We start from the raw sequence: 14,952 nt of genomic DNA, 5'->3' as shown, positions 1-14,952 counted from the left end.
CCAAAAGTTCTTGCTTCTGTTGATACAAAGTTTGTCATCAAGTGATAGATTACAATGTAGATGGATTTAATATTAGAAAGCAATATTTCACTGTGAAGCAAATTTATTATGATGGATTAGATTGTGTTTTGTAATGACAAATTAAGAAAGATGTCTAGCACTTTGGATTGAAAATAGGGATTTATATTGAACTGGGGCCAAGGCTGCAGAAGGGTATGTGCCTATTGCTGTTGGAGCAAAAGAATGGAGGTCCATGTAGAAGTATGTAGAAGGATATGAAAGGCACAGAGAAGGATATCATGGTTAAATTTTGAAGCTGATAAAGGCTTTACACTTTGATTGTTTGATTCCAAATTCTGTTACACTCATGTTAAAATTGCTCCTGTTAATTGGGTTACAGGAGGAGCCTTTAGCTTCTGGGTTTGGTAGAAATTTGGGGATTTTTACAATACTTTTTTTTAATTTATGGTAGCCAGATAGATAATCTTGATCAGTGATAAATTTGTTAAAAAGCCCAAAATTGTGAATGCTTTCGGGAAACTTAAAAAAATTAAACAACTTTAGAATGTTCTTTTACAGTTGCCAATCCAAAAAAGCTAGTTACCAATATGGTAAATGCCAAATAATATCGTAACACTTTCTCTTTGCTTTTCCTTGACAGAGCACATGCAGATGGAGCTGCTTCAGTAAAACAAGTTCCCAGAAATGGCTTGTCTAGGGTAGAGGAGGGAAAAGATGGCGAAGAGGCTGTGAAGGCCCAGGAAGAAGACGGTCAAAATGAGAAAAAGAAGCGACAAGGATTCAGAGATCGGAAGGTACGTCTAATTTTTTTAATAGTCATTGCTGGAAAATTCACAGTAGCCTAGAAATTACATCGTTATATGTAAGAGGTATATGTTAATATCAAGTATTTTGAAATTGCAAGAATGGTTCTTCTTCATACTTGAGTCCAGTCATGGTTATTGAGTTATTGGTAGAAAGCATCACAATTGAATCTGTTTGCTGACTCAGACACAAATGCTGCCATGCTTTCACAAGCCTGCATTTGTCCTTGGTGAATGGACACAAAATGCTGGAGCAACTCAGCGGGACAGGCAGCATCACTGGATAGAGGCAATGGGTGACATTTCAGGTCAAGAGTCCATGGAGAGGGAGACACAGAGATAAGGAAGCGTAAGGTGTGAAAGCAAGACATCAAAGGGGATGTGGATCCCATGTGTCCTTGGTGGTATTAGTTATTAGAGTGGCCCACCAGTGATGAACATTGGCTATTTTATTTCATGGGGTGGAGTTTGCACTTTTGGATGTTTTATCTTTGAACCTCCAAGATAATGCTTTACTTGCATTTTAACAGCAAGCAATTGAAGAAATTAGATTTGACAATATCATGTTGAATTGATGCTATCATCTGTATTAACACCTGATAAAAACCGTTCAGAAGAAACAATGTGTGTATTATATTTTGTTTTCTTAATTGGTTGTTATTAATATTGCTCTTATTCATAGCTGTAATATATCTTTGCTTGCTTTGTACTTTAGAAATGAATTATTATTGATTTCCCTCATTAATGACAATACTAGTTAAAGGTCAACACAAAATTGCATTGTGAAGTGACGTTCAGATTTGAAAACTGCTTTCGTTATTTTAATATAGTGTAAATCTAGCAAGCTCTGCCAGATCACCTTTTATGGTGATTTGTGTCAGTTGTTAGGGCAGACTACATTAAAGATGACGGCTTTTCCTACATTAATCAAATGCAGAAAATTCTAAGGTTGCAGTTGGGCATTTTTATGTGCAGCCATCTGTTGGTAGATTGTTTATTAAATCATGTTGCACATCTTTGTAGTTTAGTGGCTTTTTCAAAATTAATTTTCCTTTACATTTTTTTCATTCTGAGTGATACATAAAATTAATCCTTTGTTATTCAAAACTTGCTTAGAGATTTTAAACTCCGTCCATCACTTGCGAGACCAGGGCAGAAGAGTTGCTTCCAAAATAGTAGTGCAGATTCTGTCCATTGAAGGACACAATGGATGTGATATTTTCTGCAGTGCAATCCAAAGAGAAATACAGGGAGCAGTGTCACCAACCACTGCACATGTTTTTTGTTGACCTAAAAAAAACGTAGAGGTGGACCTTGGTAACAATTCATGGATATTCTTAAAACATCCTTGGAAACACCGAGATTCCCATCAATTCCTTCTCTCTGGTCCAGGGCCACTCCAAGTAAGGATAGAGCAAGAGATTCGGAATGGCAAGTTCAGGAGAATACGTCCCTCCATTCGCAAGCCAAAGCTCTGCATAATGCAGAAGCAATATACTGTACTATCTCCCAAACTGTTCAGCTGCCTGCTCCATCAAACACTTCCTCTCTCACAGTGGCAGAGATTGCGGTCCCACACTGGCCTCATCAGTCACCTCAGACGCTCAACTGTGGGACAAGAAAATCATCCTTGACCTGAAAGGGCTGTCTGAAAAGAAAAGTGAAGACTGAATCTCACGTTTATTGAGGTCAATTGGGTGTAGATTTTGACCCTTGTATAGCCATAATTATTAGGTAACCAACACATCGCTTTAAATTATCCCTACTAACTTCAAAGAGTTAAGTCAAGAGTGTTCCATTGTCATATGTCCTGAAATGGAACAATGAAATTCCTACTGGCAGCAGCACAACACATATGTAAACATGGTACTCTGTATACATCCATAATAAACAACAAAAGGATGTTCAGTAATATTTGAAAAAGTCATAAAGTACAAAAACAAAGCTGTGAGTCCCGAGGGCGATCAAAGCGGTTTAGTTGGAGTCCGTAATGTTCAATAGCCTGATGGTTGTTGAGAAGAAGCTGTTTCTGAACCTGGATATTACAGTTTTCTGACTCGGATACCACCTTCTCAATAGCAGGAGTGAAATGAGCACACGGCCAGGGTGGTGTGGTTGATGATGCTGGCTGTATATTTGAGGCTGTGGCCTCTGTCAGATGATCGATCTTCCTCCTATACACTGACTCATTAACCGTAATTCATCCAACAACGGTGGTGTCGTCAGCGAATTTAAAGATGGCATTGGAACAGTGTCCGTCTACGCAGTGCTGGGTATCGAATGAGTAGAGCAGGGAACTAAACACACAGCCTTGAGGTTCCCTTGTGCTGATGTTTATCGAGGAGGAAGTGTTGTTGCCAATTCATTGTGTTCTGTTGATGAAGTTGAGGATCCAGTTGCAAAGGGGTGCACAAAGACTCAGTTCCCTGAGCTTAGTAACGTAGCATTCAATGCAAAGGAAGATTATATTTTTCTTTTAACCGAGTTGTTGACTGTTACTGGCATGCTGATTAGAGGATACAGCTTTTTCTCTATTCAACCTGTCAAAATATTTTATAAACCACCATCATTTTCTGAGACCTCTTAAATTCATGATGAAAAGTGCTAGAGTTGATTTCGAAAATAATTTAAATATTTATCTTTACTCTTAAATTTAAAAGTATGGAGGTTGTTTCTTAAAGTTGCAGTGGGAGTTGGGAGAAAATTGGATAATAGATCATTGTCTTTTATCATCATTTTCAAATTTTATTTTTCAAAAGAAATTTGTATTCTGTCCTCGCTTGTAGAATACATAGTCAAATTACAAAGTCAGCTGGAACAACTTTTAAGAATTTCCTCAGAACAAGTCAGACTTTGAATGCCGTATGCAATGTGCTATTCTTGTTGATCACTGGCATTCTTTCTGGTTCATGTTCTTTCTGGTTACAGACTCTTCCTTTAAATGAATAAAGCCCCCTTACAAATTAATTACTGTTGATACACAAAGGTTTGCATGTCGAAGACTGACTATAAATGTACGGTTGATGTTTGCAGAAGTCAGCAGGGAATGACTTTTATAAACTGGCAATTTGAAGTGTGGCTAATCCATCAGATTCAGTAATAAATGCTGGATTTCTCTCCTTTGCTTTGGTGTGTGAAATGATATGTAATTTATATATAAAAAAATAATTGGATTAATGCTTGATTTTGCCAACAAAACGATATGTCACAAATATTGATGTGTGTCTGCAGTACTGCAAAAAGCTAACAATGTAAAATCTAACATTTTTTTGTCACTTAACATTCAAGACATTTTGCGTTAATTTTCATAGTCCTGCCTTCGAATCAGTGATTAAATATTTTGCCGTCATTGCTTTACATTTTGGGTACAAATAAGACGACTTTCTCCGAGGCAAAGGACAGTTGGCAGAGCTGGCAACTTTTGATAGAATTCATTTTTTATTTTTTCTTAGGTCATGGAATATGAGAACCGAATTCGAGCTTACTCTACTCCAGATAAGATATTCCGATACTTTGCAACATTGAAGATCATCAGCGAGAATGGAGATTCCGAAGTGCTCATGACACCCCAAGATTTTGTACGGTCGATAACACCAAATGAAAAGCAGCCAGAGAGTGAGTGGGAAAAATTGCATTTCGGTTAACGTTTATCTAAAAGCTCATGAATTGAATGGAAATGTAGTCCAATTTGAAGATCCCCAAGAATGAATTCGAATGAAGATGCCCGAGAATGAATTCCAATTTTGACATTAATATTTGAGCTAATGTAAGAAACGATGGTTGTTGAGTGGATCAGCTACGGGATGAGAACAAAGGAAGGGAGAAACTGTTAGCTATTGGAACGGTCATATGGATAAGGTAGACATGTCTCTCTCTCTCCATAGGATCTATGGCCAAATAACCAGTGCTGGCTGTTTCACTTATTGCCTCTGCCCATTGAAAGATTAAGCACAAAGATAGACACAAAAAGCTGGAGTAACTCAACGGGTCAGGCAGCATCTCTTGAGAAAAGAAATAGGTGACGTTTTGGGTCGTGACCCTTCTGAACAAACGTCACCTATTCCTTTTCTCCGAGATGCTGTTTGACCCGCTGAGTTACTACCACTTTTATTGTCTATCTTTGGTTTAAACCTGCATCAGTAGTTCCTTCCTGCTCTAAAGATTAAGCACGTCTTAAATAGTTAAATCTAAGATTGCTGTTATACTTCACGCTATTTAAAAAGCATATTAAATCCATGCTGGCTTTAATTTGGGTACTTTGGGGGTATGTATGAGGGGAATAATAAATATTTCCTTCTGCAGTGTAATGATTTAGTCAATTTCAACAAAATGCTGTTGAAAATAATCCCCTTGCACAAGAGAAAGTAATATTCTAATTATTTAATCCAGTATAATGAAATGGAAAATGTTATTGCTCTGCCATGGAAAATCAGATTTAAATTAGAGATCTACTCTATTATTTCAAGTTAATAACTTGGAGCAGTAATTTGCAGATAAGTAATGTTCTTATGCTTGCCATGATAGACTGCCTTTAATTCCAGCAGAGGAAGACCTAATGAAGGTTATGCATGAAGATAGACACAAAAAGCTGGAGTAACTCAACGGGACAGGCAGCATCTCTGGAGAGAAGGAATGGGTGACTCTTCGGGTCGAAACCCTTCTTCAGACGTCTGAAGAAGGGTCTTGACCCGAAACGTCACCCATTCCTTCTCTCCAGAGATGCTGCCTGTACCGCTGAGTTACTCGAGCTTTTTGTGTCTATATTCGGTTTAATCCAGATTCTGCAGTTCCTTCTTACACAAGGTTGTACATGGAATTGTTTCTTGAAGAAATAATAAGTAGGGCTAAATAAACTTTGCTTGTAAGTGTACTGATCATTATCAATGAAGGTTTTGTTCATGAGCACCATTTATTTAATTCCTATAATGGGTCAATTTCTATTTTGATTTTAATTCTGCCTATATTAAGTCGGATATTAACTGAGCAGTCACTATATTTTCCCTCCATGTCATGTTACAATGCCATATTTTGCAACTATTTACCACAATCATTAACAGTACAATTATTTGATTTTTACTTTTTTTTAATGGACACGTAAACGCAATTGGACAAAGTGATTTTTCGGTCGGTTATATATCAACCATCTTTATTTTAGTTATTATGTAACAAATGTCTGATTTTTGTCCAGATTTCATTGCTGATATTGAAGCTTCTTTTTGATGCACCATTGACACAAACATCAGTTTTACTGGAACTGTGACTTTAGCATGGGGGAAGATATTGTTTATTGAATTGTATATTGTGAGAGGTATTGTGGTCTGAAGAAGGGTCTCGACCTGAAACGTCATCTATTCCTTTTCTCCAGAGACTTTTCCAGACATGCTGAGTTACTCCAGCTTTTTGTGCCTATCTTCTATTGTGTATTTAGGTTGGGCTTGAGAAGTAGCTTCCTGGCTGTGGTAATAGCAGCACTCGGGCACAATGGGATTGTCAGTAAACTGATAACTGTTTCATTCTTTAGATGATAAAGGATGACATTTGTATGTGTAATTTTCCAGTTGTAAAAGCATTTACCAAAACATGATCTCTGGTTGTGGAGCTGTATTCAAGCTTCACTTAAGCATTGTCAACTTTTGAAAACATTTTTGCTCTATTGCTTTGGCTACTCACCCTGTTCTTTACTCTGTATTTTCACCAGAACATTGATTGTCCTTACTTGCATTTCCTCTGATTTGTTCCATTCCTAGCTTGGAAGCTTCTGCTGTCCACATCTTATCGCATGCCATTCTTCTGAGACAGGGCTGCTGTTTGTCATCACTCCCTGAAGCAATAGTAAAGCTTGGGATAAACAAGGATCTGCAGATGCTGAGTTGCAAAAAAAATAAAGCTTGGGACTTCAGTTTGCTTAACGTTTGGATTATTTAGTTTTGAAATTCATAGCAGAAACAGATAAAGTGCAGCAAGTGGCAATGTATCATCAAACATGACATGATCAATGCCTGAGAGATCTTCTAGCATTCTACATTCTGACATATCCTGACAAACAAGCTGACTTGGAATTGTTGCAGATTTTTTTGCTTTTGAAAGTGTTTCTTAAAAATTGAAACATGTTGGAAGAAATTTTCAATCGGAATTAAATTATCTCGAAGGGAGTTAATTGTGATATGCTTTGTCTGACATCTGAATAAAAAGCCACTGCCAAGCAAAGCATTAAGAGGATTTCATTGTGATATTTAATTATAACATTGTGTCTCTCCTTTACAGATATGGGTCTGGACCAGTTCATTGTGAAACGATGTGATGGGAAGGTTAGTAACATCATGCTGGCTTGTACGAGGCAGTTGTTACCAGACAGTGGTGGAAAATGTTAACAATAACAGCTCTATGGCACAGCACTAACCACATATTGCAGTGGTAAATGTGTGTTATATGTTCAATTCACCAGCAATATCTTGTGCAAGATCTGTGTACAGTATACACAAGATGAAATCTCCCAGTGATCAGTTAAACTTGTTGGCAAGGTTGTTAATATGTTTTCTGTGTGTTTCACATAACATTTTTTTCCAGTGGTTAAATTTCCTCCACATTCTGTAACAGACATTACTCATGTTGTACAGCACTAACATAACCCCACCCCCTTCTGCAATATTCATGATATCAAATGTTATGCTCTGGCAGATACCGGGGAAAGTCTGCTGGCACATTTTTCACCAATCGTATCTTCTTACAACCCAACTTCATGACTGATTGAAACTGCCCAAAGCCAATTGGAGGTGGTGAAAGATATGAAATTGCAGCTCAGTATAATCGCATAAAGAATAAAATCAAATATTTTCCACATTTATCCATAATCACATTGATGTTCTGAAAGGTGCTGACATGTTGTTTCGCCTGCTGAGATTTGACTGTGTCTAAACCAGTGACTGCATAAGGTGGCTCAGTGGGTGCATAAGTAGGGTATCATTTTGTGTTGAGATCAAATATCATGTTATTCTCTGCCCAACTCTACTCCAAGAATGTAGATTTGTTATTGGAATAAATTTCTTGATTGGTTACTCACCAATGCTGGGACAAATGCATGAAAAGACTGCCAAGAAAATCAGTTTCTATTGCCAGCAACTTTCTCCTGCCTGTCTTGAAGACTCTTTGCCAAACTGTAGTTTCCTGGGTATCAGGCAGCCGTTTGCATTCCAAGTGCACTCTAACTCAGTGGTTTTCAAAGTGGGGTCTGCAGCCCTCAGATGGGATATAGGATGTTTAAAATATGGATCACTATGTTTGGTGCTTTAAATAAATGCAAATCCACACCCTGGAGAACTGCTGTTCAGTAAATGCCAAACCACAGAATTAAGAGGTTGGTGTTATTATTTGGTTGCGCAAATTGATCATTTGGTAAACTGGATCACCTGAAAAATATTGCAAACAACTATTCTAAATGGTCAATGTTAGAGATGGGAAACTTCTAGAACTGCAGGTCTCTAGATCTTGTTGCCAATGTTGAATTTGTGTTCATCTAGCCTGCAGATTATTTATGCATGGGTAGATAGTTCAACCAAAAGGACATCGACTGCAGTGTCAGAATTGTTCTTGCAAACTAGAAATCATTCTTGCAGGGAATCTGGCAAGAAACCTTGGATAAATTATCCTCTACAAATCAAATGATTGAGACCCCAAATAACATCCGCAATAGCCAAGTAGTACCAGACAATGCAAAGTAGACTTAGAATGGAACTTGGGGCCATTTATATGGTCCACACATTGGATAAACGTTGAGCAATCTGTTTCTCTCCCTGATGACATGTTATGGGGAATACAAGTCCCTTCACTTTCATATTCTTTTTAGCTGAATGTTCTTGCAATGTTGATGTGCAACTGCTGATTCTTTCTTTAATGTTAAGTATTTTTTCTCTATTAAAATAAATGGCATCGTGACTGACATTATTCACATTGTATTTTGGGAATTTTATAAAATTAAAGTTTTGTTGTCGCTGTCTACAGGTATAACTATAGCAGCTTTTGTTCTGTGCAGATGTATTGTTTTACCACAGCTTATTTTACTTTCTACAGATATTTCATTCTTTCACTGTGGGTGTTTTGTCTTGTTCAGAGATGTTCCAGTTTCCATATGGCTGTTGCTTATCAACAGGCATACCACAGCCATGTTACAGTTGCCTGTGGATGCAATACAGTCTGTTTGACTGTACAGCATTCAATGGAGTATTGTAAAAAAAACGATAAATCTAAAATATAGCTCACTGTCACTGGGTCATTTCTGCAGGTGTTCTATTGTGAAAACCTCTCGTCAGGAATATTGCAGGTGACTCATTTTTATTTGGAATTATGTTGGCAAATGTTGTGCGCATTCTAACACGAAGATCTTTTGCTGTATGGTGATGCATTCAACATTTTGCAACTCCTTGTATATTTAACATTGCTAATGCCAACTAAAATGGAAGACTAACCATTCAGACTGGTTTTGTTGTCTTCTGTTGATGTATCCATTAACTGTTCCTATTGTCTTCCGGCTCGGTTGCTTGTATTCATTTAATGTAGTGTACTCTATATTGTGATGTAACTGGGCACCCATTTTTTTTCCCTTCTTCATCACACTCCCTCATCAGGATTTCTGGCAGGTATGAGGCGTGCGAGCATGTGCATTAACCAGTATGCACTTCAGCCTTTGCTGTGCTTTCCTCTGCAGGACCTCGCTTGTTTCTCTGATTGGAACATCCTTGCATGCTTTACTGCAAGTGCCTGAGACACCAGGAAAGACTGATCACTCAAATTGAATTGTATTTTTTATTTTGTGCCGCTCTTAAATTTTCTTTCAATGTGAATAGTAATTACCTGCGTTTGTTGCAAATGGCTCGGCACTTACAAAATAATTGAACAATAGGGACTGTTACGTCAAATTTTCTATCAAACAAAATGGAAAATTGGGACTTGGAGGTGTTTTGGGAGGATTTGACTAAAGTCGCTGGTTATGGAGAATGCAAGTAAGTTTCTTGTGCATAGAAATGTATTACATCGCATGAAAATCACCTTTTATTACACAGATCATCAATGGCCATTTTTTTACGTATGGGAGTATCACTTTTTTTACCCCAACGAAACAGCTGTAACGTAAGACATCAATTGATCCAAGTATGGTTGGCCAAAAGATGTTGCCCTGGGGACTAAGCAGTCATTGTTGTTCTGGGTCAGCCATAAATTGTAATTCCAAGTCGAACAGAGAGTACTTGAGGGGTTAAGCACAATGGGTACAAACCCCTTTGAAACACGATGAAATGGTGTTGCAGTAACCAGAGATCTATTTCTTTTCTATGTTGGTTGATGTTAGAAGCTCTGTCTGTAATTGTATAGAGTAGCTGTCAAGCTCTTTATTCAATTTACCCTTAGCTTCACTCTGGGATTTCATGGCAAACTGCACTCAGTTATTGCTGGGCATAGAGAGGATGAGGGAAACTGTGGATTTTGTTTCAACCAGAAGAATAAATATGAATATGAATAAATATGAATTAAGAGAAATCTGGAATTGCTGCTCAGAGTTTGCAAGCAACCTAAGCTCAGAATAGCAGAGAAACCTCACAGATTTTGTCACGATAGTCTTTGAGTGAACCCAATTTCTGTGCAAAAGTACAAAAATAAAATATTGCAGGAGAAAAATTTTTAAGTGGCGGGGGAAAAAAAGCTAATCTGGTACCATCTGTGAAGAAGGGCAGGAATAGATAGGAGGCAATGCGTATCTGAAATTATGAAGAAAAGAGCCTCTAGAAACTGCTAGTCCAGCATCTCACTTCAGCATTTATGTTTTTCTCTCTCTTCCTGAATTTTTCAGATATTATTTTTCTCTTCCTTTAGCACCTATTACTGATTGCCTGTTCTGCATATTAAAAAAATACCAGACTTAGAGAAAAGCATTCAGTCTCATCTAGAATTGATTTTATTTTAAAGTGGTCATGGGACGTGCTAAATAATTGGTAAATTCTTGGTGGTGGCTACTGGGAAAGGCACATGCAAATCATTGTTGCAGTAAAATAGATCAGAACTTGAAGTAGATTCTCCTTAAAAGATTGTGTATGCTTCTGTGACAATTAAATCCTTCAGAAATATCTAGTTAAGTAAGGCATGTTAGAATGTGCACACCAAGATAGCCAAATATTTCATTGTACTTTGCGTTTGTAACTAGGAAAGGAGATGCAGTGATTGGATTCAGTGGGGGAGATGTACTGAATTTGATTTGGTTAACAGGGAACATACTCAACATTTAACCAGATCACAAAATGCTGGAGTAACTCAGCGGGTCAGGCAGCATCTCAATGGGGAAGGAATGGGTGATGTTTCGGGTCGCGACCCTTCTTCTGAAGAAAGGTCTCGACCCGAAACGTCACCCATTCATTCTTTCCAGAGATGCTGCCTGACCCGCTGAGTTACTCCAGCACTTTTTGTCTACCTTCGATTTGAACCAGCATCTGCAGTTATTTTCCTACACGTTTAACCAGATCATTTCCTCAGAAGAGTAAATATAACATTCAATGCAATGATAAAGCAGATAGAACATGAATTATGAAAAGGAACTTGGACTCCATGCTTTACAAGTGTTTGGCTCTCCCAAGGATCTCGTACAGCTACCAGCTAGAAATGCCTTTCAAAGTTATAGAACCACAAAGAAACAGAGCCCTTCAGCCCATATTGACCACCAAGTATCTCTTTTCTACCATTTATTATATTACAGGTAGTAATCTAAATATGATTCAAAATGGACGAACTGTTCATAGATGAATTATTTTGAGACTAAATTGTAAAACATGAACTACAGAAATATAACATGCGTCCTTTACATGTTTTCTCAAGCATCAGGATTTAGTTACTAGCCTTCTGCGCCTCTTTTCTTATTGATAATAACATGAACATCTCAGGTGTATTCTTGTCGATAACAGAGGTTAACAACTGCATGGAGAATCCGTCAACACTGAAATATTGTCTGAAATAAAAGCCAAAGAAATGTAAAGGTGCTCCAGTACATTTGGAGCAAGGTGTGGATGTCATAGAAGAGCATTCAAAATGTGAAGGTTTGCTGAAGGAGGCAGCAGAAACAGCAAACCAGATGATTCTATTCATTGGTTTGAAAAGATTAATAGCACAGGAATTATTAATTAATTTGTGGGATGTGGGCAGTGCTGGCAAGATCTAGCATTTGTTGCTGAATCTTGATTACCTTTTAAAAAGTGATGCGGAGCCATTGCTTTCAGTTGCTGCAATCTTTCAAGTGATGAAACTTCTAGAGTTGAAGGTAGACACAACATGCTGGAGTAACTCAGCGGGTCAGGCAGCATCTCGGGAGAGAAGGAATGGGTGACGTTTCGGGTCGAGACCCTTCGTCAGTCTGAAGAAGGGTCTCGACCCGAAATGTCACCCATTCCTTCTTTCCAGAGATGCTGCCTGACCCGCTGAGTTACTCCAGCATTTTGTGTCTACCTTCGATTTAAACCAGCATCTGCAATTTTCTTTCCCAAACTTCTAGAGTTGTCAAGTATATGTTCCAGGATTTAGATTCAGAAAAGGTGACAAAATATTTCTAAGTTACAAAGGACCATGAGGAAAATCTGCAAGTGGTGTTGTCCTTGAAGTGCTCCTTGACCGTGTCCTTTTTGGTGACAACTGTGGCTTTGGAAAGTTGGAAGGTGTTGTTTGAGTAGTCGAGGCGATTTACTGCAGCTCATTCTGTAAATGATATGCACTGCAGATATATTGTCCTGTTGGTGTACATTATTGCTTTTGTGCGGGTGATGTCTATAATGATATATAAATGTATTGGAGTTCTGTGTGACTGAATTGTGTTTCATCCTTGTACACATACCTTGCAAAAATTGAACTAATTCCAAGATGTACATTGGAAACAAATCTGTGTGTCTGTTGCTTTCAATCATTCAGGTTTATATTTCTAATTATCCAATGCTTTTGAGATTTATGAGCTACTAATAAAATTCAAAATGATGCACAAATGGACTTTGTACTACAAGGAACAGTGAACAGAGTTCCAGTTTCTTCAGTGATTACTTTTGAGGTGCTTTTCCTCAATACTGTGCCATTCATAAATGGTTCATTGTAGAAGATAAAAATTGTAAAAGGTATTTTATTGTTTGCATATTTTTAAATACAATGTGCTTGTCATTTTTGTGCTTTGTTAAACTTGGGTTTAAATACATAATTATTTTTAGTCTATTAACTCCAGAACTGACTAATTTGCAGTGGTCTAACTACTGACATTTGAATCCTGTGTAAGTACCTATTTATGTCAAATAACTATTTGTTTTACATAGTTTGCTTACAGGAACTGTTCACTAGCATTTTCATTCAAAGTTCTCAAATTACTGGTTATTTGCTTTTAAAAGCCATTGAAATGTGCAGGAGTGAATATCACAGGTCAGTTGTGCAGAGCCTTCATCAGATTTCATGTAGAGGCCCAAGTGCACTTGAGGATATTGAACTTGTGGTGCAACAAAGAGACACAAGAATGCCGCTAAGATCTAAACCAGTAAAATGTGAACTACAGCCCTTGGCAACTTCTAGCTAGTGTTGGTGAAGGGAAGTAGTTTTGAAGGAGAAGCTCCAACTCCAATGTTATACTTTGCATTGTTGAATAGGCTTTTCCTCGGTTTCTTTTTGCCATAGAAGTGAGTAATGGGAAGGATCGTGTTTGGGCAGATGATGAAAGAAGGATTATTGGAAGTGAACTGGCTAACGAGAAAATATCTCTGGTCTAAAGGGTTAAACTATGTGGATAAATCTGCATTTGCTTGTGTTTAGATGGTTAAGGGGTAATTTTAATTGAGCATAATAACATCCATTGGAGGGTTTTGCCCTTTGTTGTCCATTGACCAATTTTACCCGGGTGCTTTGATGCCGCACTCTCTCATAGTGCTTTGACGTCAAAGACAGTTATTCTCACCTGTTAACTACAATTAAGTCTTCGGACCTACGCAGTATATGGATGGCATAGTGGCGCAACTGGTAGAGATGCTGCCTCACTACACCAAAGATCGAGGTTTGATCCTGATCTCAGCTGCTGTGTGCGTGGAGTTTGCATGTAACCACATGGGTTTCCTCTGGGTGCTCTGTCTTCTTCCCACATCCCAAAGTTGTGTGGGTTTGTATGTTAATTGGCCTCTGTAGATTGCCCCTAATGTGTATGGGATGGATGAGAAAGTAGGATAACACGGAACTAGTGTGAACAGATGTGTATCTCTACACTAATCTAAACTAACATGCATTGGGAAACCTAGATCCCTTTGCATCTTAAAATGTTGAAGTCTGGTGCTATTAAGATAAAATAATTATTTTCTATTCTTTTTTTGCCAAAACAGGCCAATTTTATGAGCCAGCATTGTGCTTAATTTGCCAAATCATTGCCCACTCACGTAACCTATCTATATGGACTGGAGGACTTGAGTTATAAGGAGAGATCAGATCAGCTACGGCTGTTCTCCCTGTAACAAAGGAGGCTAAAGAGTCACCTTATAGAGGTCAATCAAATTGTGAGGAGCATAGAGAGAGTAGATAGTCTGAAGTTTCCTTACTGTATAACACTATGAATCTTTTGTATGGGGTGATTGCTGGTCAGCACAGACACTGGGCCGAAGGGCCCGTTTCCGTGATGTATCTCTAAATTCTATGACTCAGTGCTGTAGGTACATCTGGTGGGATGATCCAAAACAATGCCACATGACTGAACAACTAGGCTAAATATGAACAAAATCAGGAAGCACCTTTGCTTCGCCGAGTTGTGAGATCTTATACCTGTGCCCAAAAGTCTATATATGCTAAAGATTAGGTGACATTTTCAAGTTTAGTGTTTTTTGAATTCTGTACCAAGAGATACGAAGAAAGTCAATTTGGTATACTGAAGCATGGATTTGTCATGAGTTGATTGATTGACTGAACACACAAGGGATGAAGTATAAATGCTTTGAATTCTAATTTGTAGCAGCGTTTCTATTCTCCCTGAGTCTTATAATTTCCTGATGGTCAGTGAAAGCTGATCTGCATTTCAGGGTGATCATTGGAACTTTGCTGTGACATTTTGCAGCATTTATTTATATAAATCCATCCACATCAGTCTTTCCTA

General features: G+C 38.0%; 1 protein-coding gene across 1 annotated transcript in view; it reads left to right on the top strand.

Moving 5' to 3' along the window:
- micu1 (mitochondrial calcium uptake 1) overlaps window positions 1-14,952 on the top strand; it is a 76,712-nt gene that overhangs the window by 29,993 nt on the left and 31,767 nt on the right. The window contains exons 4-6 of the mRNA XM_078428272.1: window positions 662-815; window positions 4,277-4,439; window positions 7,089-7,132. Of these exons, the coding sequence (XP_078284398.1) occupies window positions 662-815; window positions 4,277-4,439; window positions 7,089-7,132 (361 nt within the window). The remainder of the gene's footprint in view (window positions 1-661; window positions 816-4,276; window positions 4,440-7,088; window positions 7,133-14,952) is intronic.

This window comes from Rhinoraja longicauda, chromosome 35 (assembly GCF_053455715.1).
Source record: "Rhinoraja longicauda isolate Sanriku21f chromosome 35, sRhiLon1.1, whole genome shotgun sequence".
In the NCBI taxonomy this organism is placed as follows: Eukaryota; Metazoa; Chordata; class Chondrichthyes; order Rajiformes; family Arhynchobatidae; genus Rhinoraja; species Rhinoraja longicauda.
Note: the sequence above shows the minus strand (reverse complement) of the source record. Positions and strands in the feature narration are given on the sequence as shown.